Genomic DNA, 27,838 nt, shown 5'->3' on the forward strand with positions numbered 1-27,838 from the left:
CCCGGGCGGCGCAGCACAAAATGGCGAAGCGGAAAATATCACCTGACTGTGTGCCATACGGAGAAAACCTCTCATCCACTGGGTGTAGGGGGGGGGGGGTCGCACTAAAAGTAGTTTAATGATTTACCACGTCACACGGCGCATATATTAAATGAGGATTACACTTTTAAATGGCAAATGCCTTTATCCATGCAAGGAAAGTGGTTCGTTTTTCTCCGCTCAATGCTTTTGTTTTTGAAGGTCGTCCCCTATCAAGCATCACTTTGGTGTGCTCCGCTCCGCTGCAGGCTTTCCCTTTGATATCTAGGCATTCACCTCTCCTTCAGAACCAAGGGGGACGCAATGATGCTGGGGATTAGCATGAGGGTGTGTGGGTCACAGTGTGTGGATGCTGCTTCAATGCTAGGGAATATGGTTTTAACCTTTTTTTTCTTATCTATTTGTACTGTACTTTTGTTTAAAAAAAAATAGAAGAAAAAAGTAAATGTCTAAAATGTACTGTAACAGCTCTCAAGGACCCTCCCTGTATAGGCTACATAAAGGTTAAATAATGGTTTTGTTCTCCTATGTGAAAGTCATGAGCAACAGCAGCACGGTGCCGGTGCTGTATAAATGTATTATTCTATTAGCATTATAAACAGGCATTCTTAAACAAATCTCAAAATTGGTAAGTTATGTTGCATATTCAAATAGATGAATTCATTTGCACCAGGACACTACTAGACTGCCACACAGGAGAAGGTGCTTGACACTAAGCTGTGATATGCAGCAGTGATGTGGAGCGTGAGTGTGAGAGGTTTTGTGTGTGTGGAGAGGTAGTGCGTGTGGTGGGGGAGGGAATCGAGAATTCCCACTCCACTGTGTGTAGCTCCCAGCTCCCAGCATGTGCAGGCCCAGAGAGGGAGGAGGGGGCCCGGCCCGGCGGGGAGCTACGGACAGCATGGGAGTGACGAAGTGTGTGAGTCAGAGAGCTTGTGCAGTCCCCTGCCTCCTCTCCTTCCATCCATCCCTCCATCTGCCCCCTCTGCTGCATTGCCCAGTCAGTCAGTCAGTCAGCCAGCCAGCCAGCACCACTGAAAGGACCCAAACCCATCACTGTATAAAGGCCCCTTCACTCGTGATGTAATTTCTACACCAGCATCACAGGCTGAACTCCATTTATACCTAACTCCCTTTTCTTTAACCAACAGCTCACTCCAGCTGCCAAATCCAAGCTTCAGCATGGCATTATGCATCACAAACAGAAATAGATCCTTTTTTGAGGCAGGGAGGAGGTCTGTGTGCAGTGATGCATTGAGAACATAAAGGTCACAACCGAATAGAGATGATTTTCACTTCCTTTTCTCTGCTTGCTGACTGACTGATTGATTAGAAATCTCTTGATGTTTAGAGCAGTGGTTCTCAAATGGGGGTCCGGGGTCCGGGGTCCGGGTCCACAACAGCCTGTTCTCCCTGCTACCCTCAGGGAGGAGATACAGGGTTCCAAAAGCACGCACAAATCGCTTGAGGAACAGTTTCTTCCCGCAGGCCACGAGACTCCTTAACATACACAAATAGTGTAGTAGTCGTACCGTACCGTACTGCAGCTGCTACCATTATGTATGCCTAATGTTTAATTGTATGTCTAACAAGGTACATGCTATTTGCACCTGTATGTCAACTACGTCGAATTTAAAATGTCTGAACACGTCTAACGTATGCACAATGCCTAATGTTTAATTGTATGTTTAATAAGGTACATGCTATTTGCACTGTATGTCAAATACGTCGAATTAAAATGTCCGAACATGTCTAACGTATGCACATAACATGTGCACCTATGTGCAATGAATATGCCACTGACTTGTCTTATCGCTATTCTGCCTCATTGCCTATTGCTGCTTAGTATTGCTTATTGATGCCTATTTCTTATTGCCTATTGCTCATTGCCTATTTGTACTATGTCGTAAACGGAGTCCACAGCACAAGAATTTCACACGTGATACTTGTACCATGGAGTGACAATAAAAATCTTGAATCTTGAATCTTGAACCCCAGGGGTCCTTGAGGGGGTTCCCCAGCCAAAAGGGGGGTCATTTATTTTCCCGATAATAATTCCATTCATAAGTAACACAATGATATGGGGACGGTGGGACAAAATCCTATCAAATGGGGGTCCGTGGTCTAATCTTTGTCAGTTTAGGGGTCCCTCATGTGAAACAATTTGAGAACCACTGGTTTAGAGGCAGCCTCTTCATTGAGGCTGGTTTGTTATGTCTATCTGGGATTTAGCTTCAATAAAACACTGTAATATGATAGGCTGTGTAGCCACACAATGTACATTCCTGTTTGTCTTGGGTGGATGAACACAAAGACTGCTGTTGTCGTAGAGTGGCACTGATCAATGCATTGTAGCAGGAGAGGTTAAGGACAGTATCATTTATTAGACTGTTTAAGGAACAGGGGAGCTGAAGAGGGAGCGGTGAGGAATTCTCACAAGGGGCATGCATCAAGATTCTATTACTCTCAATTATGTAGAATATAATGCAACTTAAGACAGATTGACAGCTTTCACACATGCCATCACCTTTCAGTTGTTCTTGTGCTGGAATAGCTGAGATACAATCAGAGCAGGATACGGCTCTACTGAGAGCTCTACTCTCTCTACTCTCTCCCAGTAAGATTTGCCCAGGATCTAAATAAAGGACCGCTACCGCTGAGCTAAGACACTCTCCGGTTTGACATGTGTCCCATATGGGCTCGTTTCAGTGTGCAGCCAAAATGATAATTGTAATCCCTCATTCCTGTTGGCACAAACAAAATAATTTACAGAACTAAATGCTCAGGATATAATCTTGCACAAATTGAATAGATTTAAGCCTGCATGAACGGTGATTGCATTTCATTTGAGAGAACAAATCTTTCCATAGTGGACCCTTAGTCTGCATACAAAAGGATGACATTTTACATTTGTCTATTACTGCTACATATTCAATGATGGCACATACAGCCCAGCAGCCACATTTGTGACATGATATTCAGTGTAAGCAGAGCCCCCTCCCCCCACAACCAGTAAGCATCAGCGTGCGCCAAAACAATATTTTTCTGGCTTTTCATGGCCTGCATGCTTCTTAATCTTCTGTCCACAACAACTTGCTGTGTGAGGGGAGGGGGCTGGGCGAGGACAGACATGTCTGAATGTGGGGTTAAACTTAAGCATCTTACTGCTTGAGGCTGGAAAGCGTGGTTTTCAGGAGATGCGCCCGACCGACACCCAACAGAGCAGCTAAATATAGGAGGAGCTCATGTGTAATTGGCAGTGTGAGACCAGAGATATTATATTAATGTAGATGGGTCACCGCAGGCTCCGCCAATGCTAACAAATGGTAGCAGCAAGTCTCCTAAATTGTCACGTGACTCCAATAGACTCAGACCTGCCGAAAGTCTCCTAAGTGGCCGTGTCTGTGGAAGACCATGGGCAAAACCGACGTGACAAAAGGACAGGACGTGAGTTGAAGTTGGGCCGTCTTGCTTGAAATCCCATCGTCATTGGTGTGACTCCTGAGTGAACAGCACAGCCTTGCACCATGCACTAGGCCAGACCACGCCTACTGCAAATGAATTGCCTATAACACATTTGAATCAGGGTGTGATTTACCGCATTGAATCATTTAAAGTATTTCAAATTGGTGTTAATTATCAAATGCCTGATAAAAAGGAAGGACAGAGGGTAACAGATGATAGCAGTTGGGTACAGTAATGTTTAAAAACAAAACTGAATCCACCATTATGTAACTTTGACTGTTTCAAGCAGCAGGCTTTGGTAGATATATTGGTAACACTTTACAATAACGTACACAAATACTATAGTAGTTACTAGTAAACTAACCATTAACTAATAGCCAGTTAATGAGTAGCTAATGAAAAAATTGGCATTAGTCAATCACTAGTTAATCATAGTTAATGAGTAGGTAGTCATTAGTTAATGATTAGTATCTAATTTCCTGAGTAGAGTAGTTAATCATTACCTAATGATTACTAAATGTCAGCTCGTGAATAGAGTAGTTAATCATTACTTAATGATTCCAAAATGTCAGTGCGTGAATGTATTAGTTAATCATTAGTTAATCATTAGTCAAGGTCACATTGTGAGTATAGTAGTTAATCATTAGTTCATGATTAGTTGTTAGTTCCTTAGTAGAGTAATTACTCATTAGTTAATGGTTAGTCAATAGTCAGTTTGGGAGTATATAGTTAATTGTTAGTTATTCATTACTTAATTACTTGATTATTACCTGTCCATTAGTTACTCTTTTTGTGTACCCTATTGTAAAGTGGTGCATCATACTCAGTAGTTTATGAATACTGAATCATTACTTAATTATTATCTGTCTATTAGTTAGCCTTTTTGTGTACCCTATTGTAAAGTGGTGCATCATACTCAGTAGTTTATGAATACTGAATCATTACTTAATTATTACCTGTCCATTAGTTACTCTTTTTGTGTACCCTATTGTAAAGTGGTGCATCATACTCTGTAGTTTATGAGTACTGAATCATTACCTGTCCATTTGTTACTCTTTTTGCACCCTAATATAAAGTGAAAGATATCCTTATCAAATAAACACTCCCTCCAGGTGAGATTCGAACCCTGAACCCCAAGATTGTTAAAGTGTAACTAACCCCCAAAACACTTTTTTTCAGCTTTTAACCAATATATATGACTTTGGGGGTGATGTGTGAAGAATTCTGGTCAGAATTTCCACATTTGACACCAAACTGTTGCCATTTTACCATTTGTATCATTTTTCAGCAGCATATCTGGCATAAGCGCCCTCTAAGGGTGGAAGACTGCTTTTTTTTCTTTTCTCAAATGAATGGGATATTTGGTACAACCTGACGTCACGGTGGGTTTAGCGCGTGCATCTGGTGCATCTCCAAAGCCTATACAACTAGGCAAGATGGAAAAACCTCACTTAGTATCAGGCTTCAGAGGGCTCTAACTGAAGTAAAAAAAAATCTTGTTTGCTCTTAAAATACTGAACCAAACGTCGTCAAAGTTGGCACATGTCTTAATTATAGTTAGTTTCCCGCTGAATGTGTCACTACTTTATTAATATCTTACCTGGATAAGCTCGAATGATGATGTTTATATTATCAGTCCGAGTGGGAAGCACTGTCTCCAGCCCAGGCAGGCGGGAGCGGGCGGGAGAGAGTCGTACTGTAACCTCATGGACGAGCCCCAAGCTCCGGGCGCGCGCGCAGCAGCAGCTAGGCTCTCTCGGTGTGTCTGTTTTGCTGCGCGGATTGGGTTTGACCGTTTGATCAAGCAAGTAGCTCCTGTGCTCTTAAAATACTGAACACCACGTTGTCATATTTGACATATGTCTTCATTGTAGACAGTTTATCGCTGAATGTGTCATTACATTATAAATATCTTACCTGAATAAGCTCAAATGCTGTTAGAGGATTATCACACCGAGTCTGGAGCCCTTTCTGGCGGCCAGGCAGCAGCTCGTAGGCACCCTGCCTTTTACAGCGCGAGCACGAGCTGCTGTGTGCTCAGGCAGCGGGGACGCGCGGGCGGAGCTCTTCACATGGAGGTCTGACACTGCCCTGCGCTGCAGTAACTTTTAACAAGAATCACGAAAAGCCCCAAAACGCAAATTATAAACGGATTTCATTGCGCGGTTTATCGCTAGTTGTACGAGGGAATGACGTGGAGAAATCTCGCATTGTGTTACCCCAGAGCGAGAGGTTTGTCCTCACTGTGCTGTGTGCTGCGAGCAGCGAGGCTCTTTTAACGTAAGTTTAGACAAGCCACGCACACACACATGGGACAAAAATAATTAAATTTCTAGTTCGCCACTGAATTACCAAATTGATATAACTATCAACCATTTTGAGCAACAGTCTTTCCATACATGCCACCAGCGTTGGCTAGTTGTTGATATTTATAAAAGATATTGCCCCTCTCAAATAAATTATTTTTGAGGCAGTAGGCAAACTGTAATGGCGTCCATTTCCGAAAAAAAATCTTGACTTGAACACAGCCAAAGAGTTTAGTATAGACAAGAGCATATGTCATTTCTTGGTTTTTTCCATAGGTATTTTCAAATCACTGTTCTGATACATATCTGGGGGGTTAGTCCCCCTTTAAATTGTAAGTCTGGTTCTCTACCATCTGAGCTAACCAGCCTGTTGCTTGTTAGAGCCATACTATCGAATGTAGAGCCAGAGACCAAGTATTATAGTTTAAAGGTATATTCCACCCAAATACTACTTTCTGTCCAAGTACTTACAAGTACTTAGACATAAGTAGTATTTGGCTGAAACATACCTAAGTACTTGGACATGAAGTAGTATTTGGATGGAATATACCTTTAAAACTATAAGTATTTGGAGAGAAGGTAGTATTTGGGTGGAATATATCTAAAACTATAAGTACTTGAACAGAAAGTAGTATGTGGATAGGACATAATACTTAGTCTCTGACTCTACAGACCTATAGTATGGCTCTACCAAATAACAGGCTGGTTAGCTCAGATGGTAGAGAACCAGACTTACAATTTAACAATCTTGGGGTTCATGGTTTGAATCTCACCTGGAGGGAGTGTTTATTTGATAAGGATATCTTTCACTTTATATTAGGGTGCGAAAAGAGTAACAAATGGACAAATTCAGTACTCATAAACTACAGAGTATGATGCACCACTTTACAATAGGGTACACAAAAATAGTAACTAATGGACAGGTAATAATTAAGTAATGATTCAGTATTCATAAACTACTGAGTATGATGCACCACTTTACAATAGGGTACACAAAAAGACTAACTAATAGACAGATAATAATTAAGTAATGATTCAGTATTCATAAACTACTGAGTATGATGCACCACTTTACAATAGGGTACACAAAAAGACTAACTAATAGACAGATAATAATTAAGTAATGATTCAGTATTCATAAACTACTGAGTATGATGCACCACTTTACAATAGGGTACACAAAAAGAGTAACTAATGGACAGGTAATAATTAAGTAATTAAGTAATGAATAACTAACAATTAACTATATACTCCCAAACTGACCATTGACTAACCATTAACTAATGAGTAATTACTCTACTAAGGAACTAACAACTAATCATGAACTAATGATTAACTACTATACTCACAATGTGACCTTGACTAATGATTAACTAATGATTAACTAATACATTCACGCACTGACATTTTGGAATCATTAAGTAATGATTAACTACTCTATTCACGAGCTGACATTTAGTAATCATTAGGTAATGATTAACTACTCTACTCAGGAAATTAGATACTAATCATTAACTAATGACTACCTACTCATTAACTATGATTAACTAGTGATTGACTAATGCCAAATTTTTCATTAGCTACTCATTAACTGGCTATTAGTTAATGGTTAGTTTACTAGTAACTACTATAGTATTTGTGTACGTTATTGTAAAGTGTTACCGATATATTTATACCTATATAGTCTTACTCATTTCTGTTAAATATTTTCCAGTCATGCAGTCAGAAGGTTCCAAACAAAAAATAGACAGCGTGCATCAAGAAGCATTTTTCCTATGACTCATTTAGTAGTCAGAGTTGCAACAATCCTTTAGGCCCAGAGGTCAGTTGCACAAAGCACCTTAAGTTAAGATTTTCCTTAGGGTCTGAGTTAAGGTGTCCATAAAATAAAATCGGTTGCACAAAACACCCTTAAATCTTCTCCTTAAGGTTAAACATTTGAAGGAAAACGTAAACACAAGATTTAAGGGTGTTTTGCCAATAACTTCAACGGACTCCTTCAAGTTCCTAGGCACCCACATCTGCAATAACCTAAAATGGCACACCAATACAGACCAGATCATCAAAAAAGGACATCAGAGACTGTACTTCCTCAGACAATTAAAAACGTTCCGTGTTAACAAACGCCTTCTGGTCCGTTTTTACACAGCCATCATCCAAAGCATCATCACCTCCTCAATCACAGTCTGGTATGGAAACACTGACAGTCACTCACAGAGGAAATTACAACGCATCGTGTCGAAGGCCTCCAAGATCACCGGTTCTGCCCTCCCCTCAATCGAATCCATTTACCACCAGCGTGTTTCAAAACGGGCAAAAAAGATCATCTCTGACCTCTCCCCTCCTGCTAACCACCTATTGGCGTATCTGGGCACTTGCCACAAAATCCACCCGCTATAAAAACAGCTTCTTTCCCACAGCAATAAGAACACTCAACTCCCTCCGTTAAACACAATGACTTTCTGCACTGTGTATGTGGCTCTATGTGTTTCGTCAATAGTTTTGTTTATTGGTTGTTGTTTGCTGTAATTGCACTGTCATTGGTTTTGTCTGGTTGCACTTTATTGTGATGCATGTATGTAATGTAACTATGATGCAGTGTCTTTTTTACATCCTATGTACCAAAAACAAATACCACCGGCCAGGCCCGTAGCCAGGGTTTGAGAAATACCGAGGTCATTTTAGCGCGGCTTGGGATAGAAAATTTTGTCCATTTTAAAGTAAAATGCTTCAATCTGGTGCACTTTGAGAGCAAAATTAAGAGGCTAGATCTATAAAGAACTACAGACATCATGTTAGATTAATATCCTCTTTACTGTGCTGTTGCTTTAAAATGATACAAAAAATAAATGTCTCCCCATATAATATAATTTATATTATGCATACAGGTCACATGGCAGAATACTGCTCAATTAAATACAATGGCCCATCTACACAAACATCACTTAGAACTGTCCCTAAAGTCTAGCCCCAATCTAGCCTCAATGCAAAATCTGAATGTTGTGACTTATCTTTCTTCCTTCTATAGCACACAGAGAGGAAGCAAATTGTTGCATTTCTGATCAACTGTCACATTAAAACATCAATGACAGATGAATAGATCTGGGGGCCGGGGCAATTTTTCTAAAAAAAAAAAAAAAGAAAAAAGAAATTGAAAATACCGAGGTCATGACCTCGGTGTCCTCAATGGTAGCTACGGGCCTGCCACCGGCCCTGGTCGTGTGGCAATTAAAGTTCTATTCTATTATTCTTGTGGAGCCGATTTTATTTTATGGACACCTTAACCCGGACTCTGAGGAAAATCTTAACTTAAGGTGCTTTGTGCAACCAGCCCCAGACCTATAGACCAAACTATTACATAGACTAGGTGAAATCAAGTCTCCCCCCCCCACCACCACACACTCATGGCTTTTAGATTGCACCTGCAAGTCCATGTAAATAAGTGTTGGAGGGTGCTTGCTTCTGTATGTGTAGTTCTTAAATATATTATTTTATTTGAGCAAAATCTCTTGCTTTATGTCTATTCCATACAGTAGATGAAGGCCTATTCTTGAGTAACCAATGCCAACACTCGAATACTCCAAATCATTATGGATTCATGACACACATCCCCCAACCCCCTAATATAAAACATATTTAATTTTTTTGAATGAAAACACATAAGCTGCATTCGTTTTGGGTTCCAAAAACACAGAAGACAGATTTAGCAGAGAAATCCCTCACATTACACTAGACGACTGCACAATCTTTATAAATTAGAATCATGAGATGATTGATAATTTTGTAAAACAAGCACCCGAGTTGCAACCACTTGTTGTGATACAGCAAAATACCAAGAAGACGTGGGGACTAGGGCTTACAGTAGATTGCGGGTCAGCTGATTGTAAAAGGCATTTGGCACACTTCTGTGACGGGGTCTGAAGAAACACAATCCTCCCCTCGCGAGGGCAGAGATATGATCGAGAAAGGAAAAAAGTGACAAAGTCAAAAAGGAGCTAGACAATAAAAACAAAGTTATTTGCTCTACTGGAAGTGTATTTCTGTACTTTCTCATGTAGGATTTCACTGGAACACATCCTTGAACATACAGATCCATACAAATATTCCATTTTGTATAGCCCCAAGAACATTCAGCCTACACAATACAATTCTGGACTTGTTTTGATACTATCACAATAGAGAGCCAAAGTGGAACATCACGTCACTTCCTGCTTCAGCACTGTACCAGAGATTTTCATCCGCCATTTATTTTCCCAGACATTTCTTAAAATGCGTATAAAAAGAGTTTTACTGGTTCAAAACAAACGTTTCAGATATATTTAGAAACAGGAGACATCGCATAACATTTCACTCAGACCAAAACATAACAAAAATGCGGGTTTGAAGAAAATATTTTTTCAATGTTTCTTTTTTTTTTTTGGTCCCACTGAAATGTTCTATGGTCTCTCCCGATTATACCGTTAGCTGAACTGTTTGGTTTGAACCAGTAAACCTCTTTTTATAAACATTTTACGAAATGTCTATGGGAAAATAAATGGCGGATGAAAATCTCTGGTGACGTTACACTTTGCCTCTCTATACTGAGGACGGATGGATATATCAAGAAAACTGAGCGTAGAAAGAACGATTACCACACTGCATCTATGTTCACTACTTGTTATAAACCAAAAACTAAATTCAAAGCACCAAAATATTCATATATTATACACAGGGGGTTTCTGAAGCGGCAATACCAATCAAAACAGATAGGTGAGCTGATAAGAGAGATGGTGCAAAATGGCTACACGGACATTCATCATTGATATTGATATTCACACACATATACCAAGAATACAGCAACACATGAACATATCTGACAGATCTCCCAGATTATGTCCAATCAGACGGGGGAGGGGGGGTTCCACAGGACTTAACCAAAATCATACAAGAGGCCCTCATACAACTTGACTGCATCTTACTCTTGGTACTCCAACATTTAAAAACACTTCACCAAATGGACACTTGACTTCACGTAACCATAAATCTCAGTTCATCACCATGGCAAGGTCAAGTTAGATTTTCTTTTAGGACTGCATTGCTAGCTACAATTTGGCGACTGGAGCTAAACCAGATTGCACAGATGAATGAATGTCAATTAAGAAATTCAAAAGCTCAGCGCAAACATGAACGCATCACAGCTGACCAAAGAGCTATTTAAAAAGAAAGAAGAAAAGAAAGGCTGAAGTAGCTGAATCACTTGTTCGCTGTAACTAGAGCAACGTTTTGTTTTTCTTGATAGAACCAAACCCTTTCAAGGAGGGTTAACAAAAACAGTAGTACAGCAACATAAAGAAAATCTGTAGATACAAAAAAAACAAGAAGGAGAAGGGGGGGGGACTCACATTATTGGTGATATTTTCAAATTAGGTTAACTGCATTAATAAATAAAAAAAATACTTAATATGTATATTTGCTGGACGGAGGTGCTTTTGTTTGCGTATGTCTGATTTTTCCTCAAACACCGTGCTGGACGTTTTATATTGTGCGTTTGTGTCTAAATCCTTTTCATTGTTTAAATACTGATTTTGTGTCCGTGAGTGCGAGTGTACATACGTATGTATGCATGTATGTATAGCATGTACTATGTATTTATGTATGTACGCATTTGTGATTATGCTTATAGTATGCACGTCCCATTATGAAGCCATGGTATCCTGGAAGCCCCACACTTCCAGCACGGCGACCTGGAAGTTCTCGGCACAGAGCGGAGGGTTGTCAAAGGTGGTGCAGCTGCCAGCGCGCCCGTGGTTCAGCTCAGAGTCGATGAAGAGAGCATTGCCTACACCTCCACCTGGTGACACGGAGAAGAGCAGAGCGTTACACAGCGGCTGCAGACATGTATGCGTTTTCTTCATGTTTATGTTGACATACAGTACAAGCATATGGTAAGAAAGAAGGTACATACTGGTCACAGTATTAGGTTTAAAATAACACACTTCTAAATTCGATCCTTTGACAGATTGTGGCCAATGTTTGGAAAGTTATCCACAGGAATAAGAAAATGCATGACCAAGCAACACAACGGGGCAGAGATGCAAGGTACATCATCAATTCATGGTTTTCAAGTTCAAGTGTTTTAGGGTGGATTTTCCCTTGAATAAAGTGGGTGACTGACAATTTAGACTCATGTTGAAACTTGCCAAAGAGACATCATTACAATTTTAATCAATTTGAGTGATTCTTTGACAATATCATCAGTTTAACTCATGGCAAAAGAAAGGGAGATCTTACTGGATTCTACCAGAGTTCAGTAGATGTTTTGTAGAAGAATTAGTAGCATTTGTTTTGTATTATATTGCTGCCAAATCTGAAGTGGTTTTAGCCAAGCAGCATTTTGTATAGACTCAGTCTATCTGCTTGTCCAACTAGAGACTGAGAACTTTCTCCCAGGTTTCGTTGTTAAAGTCGAGCTGAACCCAAAAATGACCTTTCTTTTATTTTAGTTCAAATACCTGAGTATGCAGTGCACCTATTTAATAATGTATGCCAAAAAATCTAATTTCTTTAGTTTTTCACACTTTTTCACATCAAAAGTTCATTTTTCAAGATTTTATTCATAACAGTAATCTACAGTTTGCTGACGTCACCTAGTACTATACAATTTCTACCCCATTTCAACCAATCATATCACGACATGGCAGTTGTCAATCAAATCTTCATTTCAGGATAATTTTCTCCTCCAAATGAAGGAGAAAATGGTGCCTAGTGCCTGTCATCTGGCAGAATTCCTATACCATAAACTAACTACTAACTTGGTCAATTGTATGTTGATCTACACAATAAAGAAAACAGCAATTTCTAAGAATGCAAAGAAATGTAACTGGCTCGTTAAAACTCGCATTCCAGGAATATTATTTACCGCAATAGCGATAATGGCGCGCGCCTCAGAGAGCCTGGTTGTCAGGGGTCGCACCTCGGACATTCCAGACCACTCTCCGCTCGGCAACAAGAAGGAAGCTGGCTGCCTGCGGCTTGCCCAGTTCCACTCAGCCACTAGCCTCGCGTTAGCAGGCTCTTCCCAAGGAGAGCGCCACAACACGCTGAATCCCACTCGATTTGGAGGCGGAACACGCCAGGATTGGCCAAAGCCCAATCCAGAATTGTCAAATAAATTCATCGACATGCTACTATGACCCGCCTCTCAACCTGTCATCTCAGACAAGTTATGTTTTCAGTCTGAAACGGACTCAGACCCACGCGCCGAACGCATCGCAGAAACAAACCAGAGTCTTTAGGGCAGCCCTTCGTGCAGAAGGGGAGGGAACATGCAGAAGTAGTGTGCTTGTAAACGGATAAAACGGAATCAAATAATGTAACGTTGCTCGTGAAATCCATTTTCCATGTTTTGAAAAGTTCTCTCTGTGTTACAAAGTGATTCGCTGCATCTCCAGGTTGTTTCACTACGGAGGAGAATGCGGGGAGAGCGTCATTTCTGCTAACGTGACAAAGGGGCGTAGGTTTGTTAGCGGACATTCTCACCGCTGTTCAAACTATTTTTGACAATAAGTCCTGAGACGATGGGTAGACGGAAATCTCCAATTGTCTGGGAGTCGAGACTACATTTTGTATGACTCCTCCTTATCTCAAACACCAAAGATGACTGATAAAGAGTTGAAGCTCACATGTCAGACTGTGTCTTTGAGCAATGCCTTCGATAGATCCTATGCAAAACCTCTCTCTGTCTCTCACTCACCCACTATAATGGAGTCCAAGTTGCCAGCCATGAACATGGAAGTATTGTTGGAGTTGAGGTTGAAGTGGCGGGCAGAGAGGAAGGGTGACAGGTCTCCAGTGGATTTCTCAGCCTGCTGGAAGCGTGGGCTGTTCAGCACCTCAGAGGAGGCCATGTCCTCCTGCCCCTTGGCCTTGATGGAGGAGGCCAACTCAGGGTGGCGGATCACCACCCACTCATAGCGCTCCATCTCTGGCTTCAGCTAGACAGGGACACACAGCATTGACAAATACTCATCCTCAATTACATTGCTGAGCATCACAGTTTTTCAAATTCAGCTATATAAACATAAATAAATAAATGTAATTGATCAAATTATCCAAGGACACAACCTAGATCTTGAATCTAAAATGGCTAAACATAGTACTAGATGCTTTGTGTGATAACCACCAGACATGACTATTTGATGCTTAGGCAAAGGTCTCGCACTTCATTAATTCCCTTCTCTGCCCCTCTACAGCTGTAGATGTCCGTCCCTGCTCTCTGTCTCTGTGTCTTCTGGTATCAGGTGATAGATGTTGGTCCCTGCTCTCCGTCTTCTGGTATCAGGTGATAGATGTTGGTCCCTCCTCTGTGTCTCTGTGTCTTCTGGTATCAGGTGATAGATGTTGGTCCCTGCTCTCCGTCTTCTGGTATCAGGTGATAGATGTCCATCCCTGCTCTGTGTCTCTGTGTCTTCTGGTATCAGGTGATAGATGTCCATCCCTGCTCTGTGTCTTCTGGTATCAGGTGATATATGTTGGTCCCTGCTCTCTGTCTGTGTCTTCTGGTATCAGGTGATAGATGTCCATCCCTGCTCTGTGTCTCTGTGTCTTCTGGTATCAGGTGATAGATGTTGGTCCCTGCTCTCCGTCTTCTGGTATCAGGTGATAGATGTCCATCCCTGCTCTGTGTCTTCTGGTATCAGGTGATATATGTTGGTCCCTGCTCTCTGTCTGTGTCTTCTGGTATCAGGTGATATATGTTGGTCCCTGCTCTCTGTCTCTGTGTCTTCTGGTATCAGGTGATATATGTTGGTCCCTGCTCTCTGTCTCTGCGTCTTCTGGTATCAGGTGATATATGTTGGTCCCTGCTCTCTGTCTCTGTGTCTTCTGGTATCAGGTGATAAGATGTCCGTCCCTGCTCTCTGTCTGTGTCTTCTGGTATCAGGTGATAGCCCATCCAGATACTATTGTCCCGAGATGCTCATGTTACAGGAGTTTCCGATCTGTGTGTGCTTACGTATGCGTGTGTGAGATGATGCAGGCTCAGAGCCCACAGCTGTGAACCAACACAGATAGCAAAGTTAATAATTCATGCAGAAGGCATTCGAAAGCCTGTCTATGCCCGGGTAGTGCAGCGGTAGTTTCCCTGCCTACCAACACAACGCTGAGGAAGGCCTTAGGCTAAAACGTTCGTTGCTGCTGCCCGGGTTTAAGGAATTATTAAAAACCTATAGAGACACTGCATGAAATAGGCCACACCCATCACGGGGGAAATCGCTCCGTTCACTCCCATAGACCAGCGTCATTCTCCTTGAATTAAACATAGCTAAAAGCTGTTGTGTGGTGGGCTGCGCAGACAACAAATGTAAAAAATCGCCAGTTAAGTTTTTTTGTACTCCTGAGCAAAACAAGGAAGTCATTGAGAATTGGCGAGAAGAAAAATGTGGATCTAGCTGTCAAGGAAGTAAGTTGGAGTGTTCATCTTCCGTATATACGAACTTTTTTGTGCAACACACAACCATGCACGTGACATAGGAGAACGCCAGGATTGGAGGGGGGTTGTTTCTGTTTTCCCCCGTTTTGGGCATGGTTTCTGAATGATGACGCGCTCCGCAGTGTCTCTATGAAAGGACATTTGGAGTGCTGGCTTTTCTCTCTTCACTGAACTCTTTGCTTGCCCTGCAACCAGTGAGTTTTTATTCCATTTTGAGTGTGCTCGTGACCTGTGAATTAATTTTTTATCAACACAAGGGTCACAGGTCCGGGCCCCGTGTTACCTCCAGCTTGGTCATGTGTCCAGTCCATACATGCACAATCGGCCGCGTCTGCAGGGGTGGGAAGCTGGATTAAGGGTAGGTGTCCTGGTCACTGCCCTATTGCCTCCTATGGTCGGTCGGGGCACCTGTTCGGGGGGAACTGGGGGGAATAGTGTGTTCCTCCCACGCGTTACGTCGTGCTGGTGATACTCTTCGCTGTCAGGTGAAAAGAAGTGACTGGCAACTTCACTTGTATTGGAGGATTTTGGAAGCATGGGCTAGTCTACAATTCTCCCTAGATCGGCAGAGGGTGTGGGGAGCAACGGCCAGGACAGCTTGGCAGCAGGAATTTGTGAGGGGCAATTTGGGAGAAAACGGGGGAAATCTGAAAAATACTGATCTGATCTGTCTATTTGCAGGTCAGGTGTTATGATAATTAAAGCTTAATGCAGCATCATCATAAGCAAAAAAGCACGGCGGGCGATTTCTGTTATTGTTGTTGTTGCTGCTGCAGAGGAAGTCATGGCCATGACGGTCCAGTGACTTCTGACCTGCTTGACAGGCTTTTCCTTTGGGAGCCAGAGATGCCAATCACACTGACACTAGTAGGAGCTAAACTAAAGGAAACATTGTGGATGGCACCCTCTGGTGGCCACGTTGAGGCACTGCTATAAAAAACAATGAAGTGCACTTCTCACCTTGAAATGACATTTGATGTACCGAAAAACTAAAAAGGCTATAGGCTGCAGTGGAAATAAGTGAAGCAGAATGTACTGTGTATGAATTTACCCTGAAGACAAAGCACTCCCCCGTGCCAAAGAAGCTGACTTTGTTGCCTCCTTTTTTGCGCTCCTCCCAATCCGTGGAGAGGAAGGCCCCACATACCTGAGGCAGCAAAAACAGTTGGTTTATTAGCCAGATTCACCGCAGTGGTTAGATTCCTTTTCTAAACCTTAATCCCCCCTCTATTTATACTGCTGGATGGCTGCTATTAGTAACCCGCTAATGTCCCTGTGAAATAGCACAACCCAATCAAAAGACACTTCTTGTTGGCTCAGAATAGAGCCTTTGTCTATTTTCAATTGAGATTTCTTGTAAGACATTACAGTGCATATATTAATGTACGTCAGTGATGACTAAATAATTGACTGAAACAAAAACATGTGTGGAAAGTTGCCGTTATGCGTGTGATGCTAAGCGTTTTCAAAATCAGCCAGGTGGTGTTTTAACTTTTTTGCAATTTACCTTATCCCCAGCCTAAGTCAGCAGGTTGAATATGTGCCAAGGGTCAGAATGTAGCCTATATACATCAGTGTTCAGAACTAATATATATCATATATTATATATACAGCTTAGTAGGCTGCAACAAATTATAAGCAGATAATAATCAAAAGGATTATAACGATGAACACTGTTGATTAGATATTTTTCAACATGTATTTTAAATAATCGATGGCAATCTTACTGCTACATGGATGTGTGTGTGAAAATCTGTATATGGGAATCATGAGACTGTGTGCTGTGTGTGTGTGTGTGTGCGTGCGTGTGTGCATGCGCGTGCGTTTTACATCGCCATCGGTGGTCCGGATGAGGAGCAGCGTGGGTTCGTAGCCTTCACAATGAGAGTAGAATCTGGAGGGAAGAGAGGGTTTGACTAGTTTGATTTGTGGAAATGGTCAAAAGGTTCATTGGCTTTTTTTAATGGCTCACTTTATAGGCAATAGTGGTGTACTTTGCATTGAGAAGATGTACTGAAGCACAGATGTGTGTACAGACTAGTGAAGCAGCACCCTGGGTAAATATTAACAAAACTCATACACAGGTCATGTTATCCAGCTGAAGTTACTCGTTTTCACTATGGGGATAAACCAACTAACTAGTGTGTGAAGGAAATGTTTAAAGGGGCCCTCCACTGAAAAATGATTTATTTGGCACATGTCGCACATATCCTTGTCTCGCTTGGCAGACTATCTCTGTTTCACACTGTACCAGCACAAGAGAGTCTGGCTCATCTTACTCTCACCCTGGTATAGCGGGGAAAAAGGCTCCGTTATCTTTATAACCATCCACCGAAAGTACCAAGCAGGCCTGCTTTATTGCACATCATAATCTTCTGCAAAACTTGCCATTTTCAGCATGTAGGTTGCTAGCTTGCTAGCTAGCGTTGTTGTTTCACAGCGGCAGAGGCATTTGACAGCGACAGGCAGGGGGGAGGGAATGGATTTCCCTTCGCTCCGACTGAAATGGTCAGCACCAATGGCAGAGCTTATCCCCGCAGCCTGCTTCCAGTGAGTCAGCCTACACACATCAAATACACATATCCAAAAACTGTAAACACTTTTGCAGACATTCATTTAGTGTGACAGTTTCTGGGAGTTGATTTGAGTTAAGTTGTGGACCAGTGATGTCATTCATGCACAAATGACATCACTGGTCCACAAATTAACTCAAAACAACTCTCAATAACCCTCAAACTAAATTAGTGTCTGCAAAACTGTTTATGGCTTTCGGATATGTGTGAGATCATGTGCAAAATAAATCAGCATTGTTTTTTGGTGGAGTGCCCCTTTAACATTATGGCTGTAAAGTCCATGACAATAAAGGCAAACCTGCTGAGCAGGACAGGTTCTTGTGGAACGCTTTTGCTTTCTAGAATTGTCAATCAGACCTAAAACACATCTGGAAACAGGAAGCCACAGTGGGCTGTGTGTGCTGATGGGGGCACGGGCCTACCTGCTAAGACTGCAGCCATGGTTGGTGGTGGTGTAGAGGAGCTGGGGTTGACCTACCTGCTAAGACTGCAGCAGTGGTTGGTGGTGGTGAAGAGGAGCTGGGGTTGACCTACCTGCTAAGACTGCAGCCGTGGTTGTTGGTGGTGTAGAGGAGCTGGGGTTGACCTACCTGCTAAGACTGCAGCAGTGGTTGGTGGTGGTGTAGAGGAGCTGGGGTTGACCTACCTGCTAAGACTGCAGCAGTGGTTGGTGGTGGTGAAGAGGAGCTGGGGTTGACCTACCTGCTAAGACTGCAGCAGTGGTTGGTGGTGGTGAAGAGGAGCTGGGGTTGACCTACCTGCTAAGACTGCAGCCGTGGTTGTTGGTGGTGTAGAGGAGCTGGGGTTGACCTACCTGCTAAGACTGCAGCCGTGGTTGTTGGTGGTGTAGAGGAGCTGGGGTTGACCTACCTGCTAAGACTGCAGCAGTGGTTGTTGGTGGTGTAGAGGAGCTGGGGTTGACCTACCTGCTAAGACTGCAGCCGTGGTTGGTGGTGGTGAATAGGAGCTGGGGTTGACCTACCTGCTAAGACTGCAGCCGTGGTTGGTGGTGGTGAAGAGGAGCTGGGGTTGACCTACCTGCTAAGACTGCAGCCGTGGTTGGTGGTGGTGAAGAGGAGCTGGGGTTGGCAAAGGGCAAAGCGCTCAGGGATCCATGACCAGATGTCTCGCATCTCTTTGGCGCCGACAATCTCTGAAGAGAAGGTCTCAGGGTTTAGTGCTAGCTGCACATTCCGCCTGGGGACCCAAACAAAGACCATAAATCATTATTATAATATTTATGTAGCACCTTTCTCAAGTTTACAAAGTGCTTCACACCCAGTACAAACAATAGACTAATGAAATAAAGTACAAAAATGTATGTAGTGTAGAACTACTGTAAGAAGAAAAGGAGGAGGTACATAGCACTATATTAAGGCAGGAGGCAGAGGTGGAGAGGTAAAGTGGAAGGAAGAGAGGCAGATAACCCAGTTGCCGATGCACAAACCTCTCATCAGAAAGCCAAAGCAGATGAAGCAGCTAATGTTAATGTTAATAATATTCAATTTAATTGTGTTGGGCCAATCAAAATGGTACCTCATCATAACGGAATAACCGAGCACAGCTACAACTACAAGAGCACATCTAAGAGAACAGAAGAAGAACCCACCTAAAACTGTAAAAGAAGCAAACGAAGTAAACACAGGGGTGCAGATGAGACAGAAGATGGTGATGGGAAACGATGTGGCAAAACCAAACGAAAAGGAAACAAGAACAGAATGTGAGACAAGGATTGACAACTTCAACCACCACAAAGCAAGCCATTACACCAAGCCTGAGAAGATCTGGACGTCCAACAAACCAGTTGAAACTGCTTGTTTAGCAATTCATCTCCCAGCTTCATACAGTCTGCAGTGTGCCCCTAGGGTCAATTGTATTAAACACTCCAAACTGATTCTGTACAACTGTAGGACTGCGTGCCTCCCATTCCTAGCATACCATCATGATTTGGTTTATGGTCTAGGAACTGTCTTGTGTTTATTTATACTCGATGTGGACAATTCCAATTCTAATTAGAGCCATTAGAGAAACCTGCGTGAGATATTTCTGTGGAGATTGAGTAAGATTAAGATCATATCAATGACTTGTGCGCTTGGTTGTAGGGCTGGGAAATTATGACATTATCTACAGACACAGCTCACTCCGCTTGAAGATTGATGTAAGGGTTAATGCACGACGAGGGCTCCGTTATCACAAAGTCGTGGACGATGTGGAGGCGTGAACTGTCTGATAATGGACACCTCCAAGTGCATTAACGCACTGGCTTATAACATGGTCACTTGCCAAGCAAACAAAAACAAGACCAGTCATTTATAGTTTCATGAGTTTTCCAATCAAAATCAAAAGTTTTTCATAAGCCATAACTCTGTTCCCCTGGTAACACATGGCCAACCGACTAATAGCTGGTACAAGCATTACCATCCCGTCAGCTTCTCATGCAATGGAAACGTTGTACACTGCTCCAGTTATTAGGACTAACCTTGGATACCAGTTAGACTGGGACCAAATTATCCCTTATAGACCTTATTCGATTGACGTCACTCACGTACGGGCACACACACCGCCGCCATATTGTTGACATTCCGCAGCGCGCTGTTTAAAAGTGACTGACAGCTGTCATAGCTTAGGACGCTAGCCAGCGTTACTTACTAGCCTATTTAATGCCGTTTTTACTGCGTCAGGAGCTATTTCACAACAGCGATAGTGTGCTGTGTAATAATACACGGCTGTAGTAATAGCAGCAATAAAAGCCCAGGTGCTAGCTACTGTCCACAAACGTGAAGGGAAAGAGACTAGAGGCTAACATTGGGCTCATGCAAGCAAGCGTCAGATCAAACAAACATTTAACGTTAAGGTTATTTACCTTTGCTGTCACGACAATGTTTGATGATGATGATGATGATGTCATTGGTGGCACAAAAGTAAAAATGTCAGACAAATTGCCACAGATGAAACAGTTATAACGCTAGGACTCAAGGGATTTGAAAGCCTTCAGCTCCTGAGATGTGTAGCCTATGCCAATGCTGTCTGTATTCACAATGTCCGGTACGTTATACCTGGCAATATAATGAGTTATATTTACTCGAAGTCCGTTTTTTATAGGGGTCCGCACCTCCGACCAAACTTATTTTTTCATCACTTCTCTTTAACGAAGCCATAACTGTTGCTATACACTCGGCCAGACTACGTTACGGCTGCGGTTTGTCAACAATATGCCGCCGTCCGGGGTTATCGAATAAGGTATATAGGGCCCCAACCCTTTATTTTTGACGAAATGTTCCATACGTTTATGAACAATTACAGAGTTATTGTGCTTTTGGCTTTAATTGAGTTGTCTGCACTGTAAATTCTGTTTTACTGAAGACAGGGTCCAAAATTAGCACAGCCACCAGCCAAATGCTGGTAAAAGTGTCTGGTAGATTTGCTTCACTCACCATCCAAAAGAACAATGGTAATCTATTGAGTGGCTGGTAAAAGTTGAACATTCACTAGCGACTGGTGGACTAAAAAGTTAATTTTGTTGCCTTTATGGAGATACAGTGAATTTACGGTGAATTTATTTCTTGTTAATATTGTGCTGTTGGCTTTGAGTGTTGAGGTGGCTGGGCTGTAAATCCTGTTGAGAGTCAGGTGAACGTATGCTGTTCTTATTCTGGCCTTAATTCTGCATGTGTGCGCTGTGAGGGGGGCCCTTCATGTGTCCAGGCCCAGGGGCCCGTCATGTCATAATCCATTCATGTGTCCAGGCGCAGGGGCCCGTCATGTCATAATCCGCCTATGCATAGCTACACTGCAATCTTAGTGAAGGTGGGATTCAGTCTCCTTACTTGATATACAGTACAGGATATAGTAGTCAAGTAAACCCAATACTAGCCTAGTTTCCTCCTAAGCCTAAAATGCTCACAATCCACCCCCTACAAATCATATCCAGTATGTGTAGGTCTGGTCATATCCACCCCCTACAAATCATATCCAGTATGTATAGGTCTGGTCATATCCACCCCCTACAAATCATATCCAGTATGTATAAGTCTGGTCATATCCACCCCCTACAAATCATATCCAGTATGTATAGGTCTGGTCATATCCACCCCCTACTACAAATCATATCCAGTATGTATAGGTCTGGTCATATCCACCCCCTACAAATCATATCCAGTATGTATAGGTCTGGTCATATCCACCCCCTACTACAAATCATATCCAGTATGTATAGGTCTGGTCATATCCACCCCCTACTACAAATCATATCCAGTATGTATAGGTCTGGTCATATCCACCCCCTACAAATCATATCCAGTATGTATAGGTCTGGTCATATCCACCCCCTACAAATCATATCCAGTATGTATAGGTCTGGTCATATCCACCCCCTACTACAAATCATATCCAGTATGTATAGGTCTGGTCATACCGCTTCTGTTTGACACTGATTCCTTTCTGCTGCAGGGACTTTTCATTGGTGAGCTGCAGCAGAGTGATCTCCTTGCGGCTGAACAGACGGATGGAGAAGGCCTTCTCTAGCAGCTTGTCGGGTGGGACGGTGGAGCCGATGGCCTTAATGAATGCCTGAATGTCCGCCCTGACTCCCTCAGAGGCCTGCTGCTGCTGCTGCTGGCCCCCCTGAGCCCCCGCCTTGCTCTTGCGGTAGAACTTGAGCAGGGCCAGGGCCACTCGGTAGAGGACCTTGTAGCCCTCCACCAGGTAGACGTCCAGGACCCTGGCCACATGGTTGAAGGGCAGGTCACCTAGCACCCAGCGCTGCCAGTCTGAATAGACCTCCGGCACATCCTGGGCCGTGGCAACAATCAGCTTGTGGGCGGCCGGGCAGTACTTGTTGGCCAGGTCTCCGAAGGTCATGCAGCTGGACTGGTAGGCCAGGTAGGTCTGGTCTAGAAGTCGTTTTCCTGGCTCATTGCAGGACAACATGCGGCTGACCAGCTCAAAACACTGGGCTTCATCTGCGCTGAAGTGCAGGAGCAACGCGCTGATGCAGGGCAGTGCCGGGCAGTAGGAGATATCTGGAAACTGTCCAGCCAGGCAGGAGATGATCCGATGGGCCGAGGCCACTGCCTCGGCCTTCAGGCAGTAGTGTGGCACGGTACTTCCATCCACAAACTCCGGCAGTGGAATGACGGCGGAGGTCTTCTGGGTGGCTTTACTTCCCATGAGGTCCCGATATACTTCTGCATCTGGGGTAACTGTACGACAGGGAATGGCTTTGATGAGCTGCTGGTAGACTTGTGCACGCAGTTTGTGGTTCTTGGCCCAGTGACCTTGCCGAGCCATCTGTTTGAACTCTTTCAATTCCTTACAGTCCACCTTGGTGGGCCCGCTGCTCTTGGCCAGCTCCCCCATCTGGTTCCAGTCCACAAAGCTGCCATAGTCCTCCTCAGCCATGGTGCTGGAAACTTCTGGGACTGTGGCTGAGGCCTTATTGGGCGAGGAGAGGGCGGTATGACTGACTAGACTTTTGTCCTCCACACAACAGATGATTTTGTTATTTTTCTCAACTGCCCATGATGCTCACTGGAATAGAGCAAACCAAAAAGAACAGATGAGAATGCATCTTACTGAAAAATAGAGTTAGGCTATCATGACCTTTTTACCACAGCACGGTCGCAAAAGCATGATTTTCGAGAGTTGAATTTCAGGGGTGAGAGATACTTCACTCCTTTAAACTGTTCTGGGCACTATCTAGCCTGCTAAACCAGACAGTCACGTGAACTCACATTTCATTTCGTTCTACCAGACCAGACTGGCCTCCAGCCCTGGGAGGGTATTTGCAGAAATTGCAAAGCGTTCTAGCCAATTAGCACCTCGTAGTTGACATCATAACCGGCCAATCAGGAACGCCGCTAGCAAAACGATATTGGCTGCCTCCTTGCCTGTCCGCCTCGAGGAGTAACGTCAACGTTTGTCGAGTTTAAACAGCCATAAAGTGCAGATATTGCAGAAACAGACTCAATAACAACAATTAAACAAGTACAGGAGTATCGGCGCAACAGCGGAGTTTCTCGGCGGAAAATATGTTTTTGCCGGGCGTTCTCCCGAGTGGATTTGGGTTTGACTGGATCCAATGCTGATTGGCTGAAGGAGTTGTCTGTCAAGGCAAGTACACCCGCCCAACTTCCGCCCACTGCAGACACTGGGTGAAAGCTAAAGGCCAGACAGTCTGGTAGAACGAAATTAAATGTGAGTTCACGTGACCGGCTGGTTTACCAGGCTAGGCACTATCAAACTTCATCACCAAACATTCATATTAACCGCAATTTTTCACAAAACTTCCATTATATTTTTCTCATAAGCAAATGAATATGGATGAAATAACACCTGGATAACATACGTCTGGGTTTTTCCATTTATGAATTTGCATGAACTGCTGCAATAGTGATCTATGTTGATGTTTTTAGGATTATGAGACAACAAAATCACACTGTAAACAGTGCTTGTAAACAGTGCTTCTATGCACAAATGCATACTATAAGCTATCTTTCCTAGTACAGCTGCTAATGTTACTGTGTTCTCCAAAGACGTGTTGAGGCGAGTGGCCAACAACCCCAACAACCCCAACCCCCCCCCGGACGTGGAAGTGAACTGAAAAGCTGTAGTTCCTCGAATGGCCACTAGGAGTTGGGGGCAGTAGGCATTCCCCCATGTTAAAATGCCAGACTTTGTAACAGGATTAAACATCTTTCTAGGCAGGGGCAAAACACGGTTTTGGTCTATGTAGCTAATTTCACCTTTTCATAACAACTGTAGGGTGGTCATTTTTAACTCGCCCGTTTGGAGTCAAATAGATGAGGGGGTGATTGACAGATCGCCTGTCCAGTGATCGCTCAGCTTGCCGATCACGGACCAATAGCAGGCGGAGCTGCGGCTCTGGGAAACCCCCATGTCACGTGAGGTGCACAAGGACTCAACCCATTCCCTCCAACTCTGCTGACGAAAAATCAAGATGGCGACAGCCAACGTTTCAACTCCAAACGGGAGACCAAGATCAATGGGATAGCTCTGTCCATATTATTTAGGTCAGTGGTTAAGGCAGTGGATAATAGTACGGAGCCAGGGAGTTGAGATTCTTCCACGCCTATCCATTCCTGTGTAATTGGCTAGCTCGTAGGCTAACTCTATCCATTAGCTAGCTAAGGTTGGGATAATACAAAGACCCAGGAGTAGCAGGCATGTTTATCCATATCTGTTTCCATTGGTCAAGTGATTATAAACAGGTTAGGAGGGGCGTGTTAGCAACTGGCCACAGTCAGTCAGTAAAACAACATTTTCCAATTTCACTAATTAGATTTGTGTTCTGGGGAAGATCTTGATGGGAAGGAGTCGTGTACGTCATACATTTCACACAGCTGATCAAAATGTTCAAGCAAAGCCACCATAGCTAGAGAGGAATGCAGTGCAGGCAGGGCTATCTTAATGGTGGCATGTGACAGCCACAAAACTTCTGATGACCTTTGATGCAGAAATATGTTAGCTTTTTAAGGTTAGATCGGGTTTGTTTTGTTATTGAAGTCATTAAACTGTTGAGACTGATGGTGGCTATGGGGGAAAATGTATAGTATATTGGCCTATATATATATTATATACAGTATATATAATATATATTGGCTGTGGTCAAAGACATTTCCAGCTGTATTGGAAATGATTGCCAATTTACCATAGAATCATCATTTCACAGATCCCCAAGTAGTCACATGGAGATTCTTGTCAATACATTACTTCACATGAACTGGGAACATCTTGTTGTGAGCATGTAATGAAATAAAGTGTCCTACTCAAACAGTATTTTCTCCTATAATGTATCTTCTTACTTCTGACAATGGATGTAATTGACCAAAGATAGATTTGGGGAGATAGGGGGGGGGGGGGTCCCAATTGTCACTGCCTTTAGTGTCAATCTAGGTAAAGTTGGGGCAACTCAGCCACATCCCTGAAAGAGATTGAATAAGGATTATGTATGGAATAGTTGGCACCAATAAGATGGGTTGTTGTTGGGTGAGGGGCGCTCATCCTGCAAAGGAAACTACTAGTGTGGAGATGGGTTGTCTCACACTATGGAAACAGGACACAGGTGGCTCACAGGCCCCTGTCCTTCTGAAGAAGGCTTAGCCTACTTAACTTATGCATACGCTTTTAGGTCTACAGTACACACTATAGGCTACTGTCCATACCGGAACCAATACCGTAGGTCTTGTTTTAGTCAAGACAAAGTTCCATTATGCCATAATCCTCATCAGTTTAGTTCAGTCACACCAAGAGCTTGGCGTTAATAATTGATCCCAAGCACAGTTATTTACAAAGAACATGTTGACCTTCCTGCGCAATTTCTATTAAAAATATTCAGTTATTCACAGCATTCTTACACATTTTGCATTTTAAAATTCCATTACTAATTTTAAACTTGGTTGGTTTTGAACAGTGACTGTGTAATGACTGTCATGTGACTTGTGCTTTACACTCATTACAACAGACAGATGTCACAATTGACAGTGCAGCAACAAATATTGAATACATGATTTCACTAAATGAGCAGTGAGAAACTACTGGCTACCTCTCTAGCATAGCTAACCCTAGCCGCAAAACGCGACTATTTCACTCGAGTACCTCTCCCATCATAGTCGCGCTCGCCCGACCCCTTTATCGAGGGAAAGTTGCACATTTAGCGATCTACAAGCTTCAAACATGCACCAATCACTAATATAAACTACGCACCTTGTTGCCACGGATGTTGTCGAGCAGGCCGCGCTGAGGCCGCGCTTTGTTAACTCGTATTTTAAGAAAGTTTGGGTTATTTGTGTGTCCGGAAACATTATTTTCCCTTCTCCAACGACTCTTCTTCTTTTTTGCTGCTCACCGGTTCAACTGCTCAACTGCGCCACCGCATCATGGGGTATTACATGTTGTAAGTAGTGTAGGAATTGATGAGTTTGGGATGAGGTCATTTGCCATGCCGTGCCTTGCCATGATGCGGTGGCGCAGTTGAGCAGTTGAACCGGTGAGCAGCAAAAAAGAAGAAGAGTCGTTGGAGAAGGGAAAATAATGTTTCCGGACACACAAATAACCCAAACTTTCTTAAAATACGAGTTAACAAAGCGCGGCCTCAGCGCGGCCTGCTCGACAACATCCGTGGCAACAAGGTGCGTAGTTTATATTAGTGATTGGTGCATGTTTGAAGCTTGTAGATCGCTAAATGTGCAACTTTCCCTCGATAAAGGGGTCGGGCGAGCGCGACTATGATGGGAGAGGTACTCGAGTGAAATAGTCGCGTTTTGCGGCTAAGCTAACCCCTGTCGAGAATCTGGACGCTAATGTCAACACAGTGGATTGACAGCTCTGAATCATAGACTGCTCTAAATGCGTGACAGGGTTTTTTTTTTTTTTTTTTTTTACACAATAAGAAAATACAGGTTCACAACGTGCCAGGGTATTCAAACTAAACGCCGCTGTGTGCATTGACAAAATGTTTAGATTCGAGCTTTAGCACATTACAAGAACTTCGGTGCACACTGGTCACAGGGTATGTGCCGCCAGAGTAGTAAATCTGATACGCCCAGCTCCATTCACGCTTGCCAAGTTAGCATTGCTAACGTTAGCTAGCCGCAGGCTACTCTGTCACCAGCTACTAGCTACATATCAATTTAATCCAGAACTAGCCAACAAAATATCAAGCAAGACAGACAGGAGGCAATGCAAGTGTTGGCAGACACCAACCTGCCTTGCTACAATGCAGTGGCTAATGTCACAGCACTAGCGTTAGCCAACATTGATACCAACCGCAAATTAATTTGGTCCACAGGCTTTCTCGGAATTTGTTGATGTGTAGAGCAGTCGGCTTGGATTAGTCGGAACGCATTTGGTTTTGTTTCTTTCAGCCGAAGACGGGTCAACGAATGAAAAATGACTGACTACTCCTAGTCCTACCCACTCCTACCTGGCCGTGAGATGTCTTCTTGTCTTGAGATGTGGAACTGCAT

The 27,838-nt window shown here is 43.2% G+C and overlaps 1 protein-coding gene across 1 annotated transcript; it reads right to left on the reverse strand.

The window, feature by feature from the left end:
- Positions 1-9,714: 9,714 nt before the first annotated feature.
- On the reverse strand, positions 9,715-27,707 carry tbc1d24 (TBC1 domain family, member 24). Its single transcript, XM_083634961.1, has 7 exons — positions 27,639-27,707; positions 22,267-23,381; positions 18,891-19,049; positions 17,110-17,173; positions 16,331-16,426; positions 13,543-13,783; positions 9,715-11,640 (listed from the first exon to the last, which is right to left on the reverse strand). Exons 2-7 carry the CDS (start codon positions 23,250-23,252, stop codon positions 11,486-11,488), a joined length of 1,701 nt encoding a protein of 566 aa, XP_083491087.1. The 5' UTR covers positions 23,253-23,381; positions 27,639-27,707; the 3' UTR covers positions 9,715-11,485.
- Positions 27,708-27,838: the final 131 nt, after the last annotated feature.

The sequence above is a fragment of the Poromitra crassiceps genome, assembly GCF_964638095.1.
Source record: "Poromitra crassiceps genome assembly, chromosome: 4".
Lineage (NCBI taxonomy): Eukaryota > Metazoa > Chordata > Actinopteri > Beryciformes > Melamphaidae > Poromitra > Poromitra crassiceps.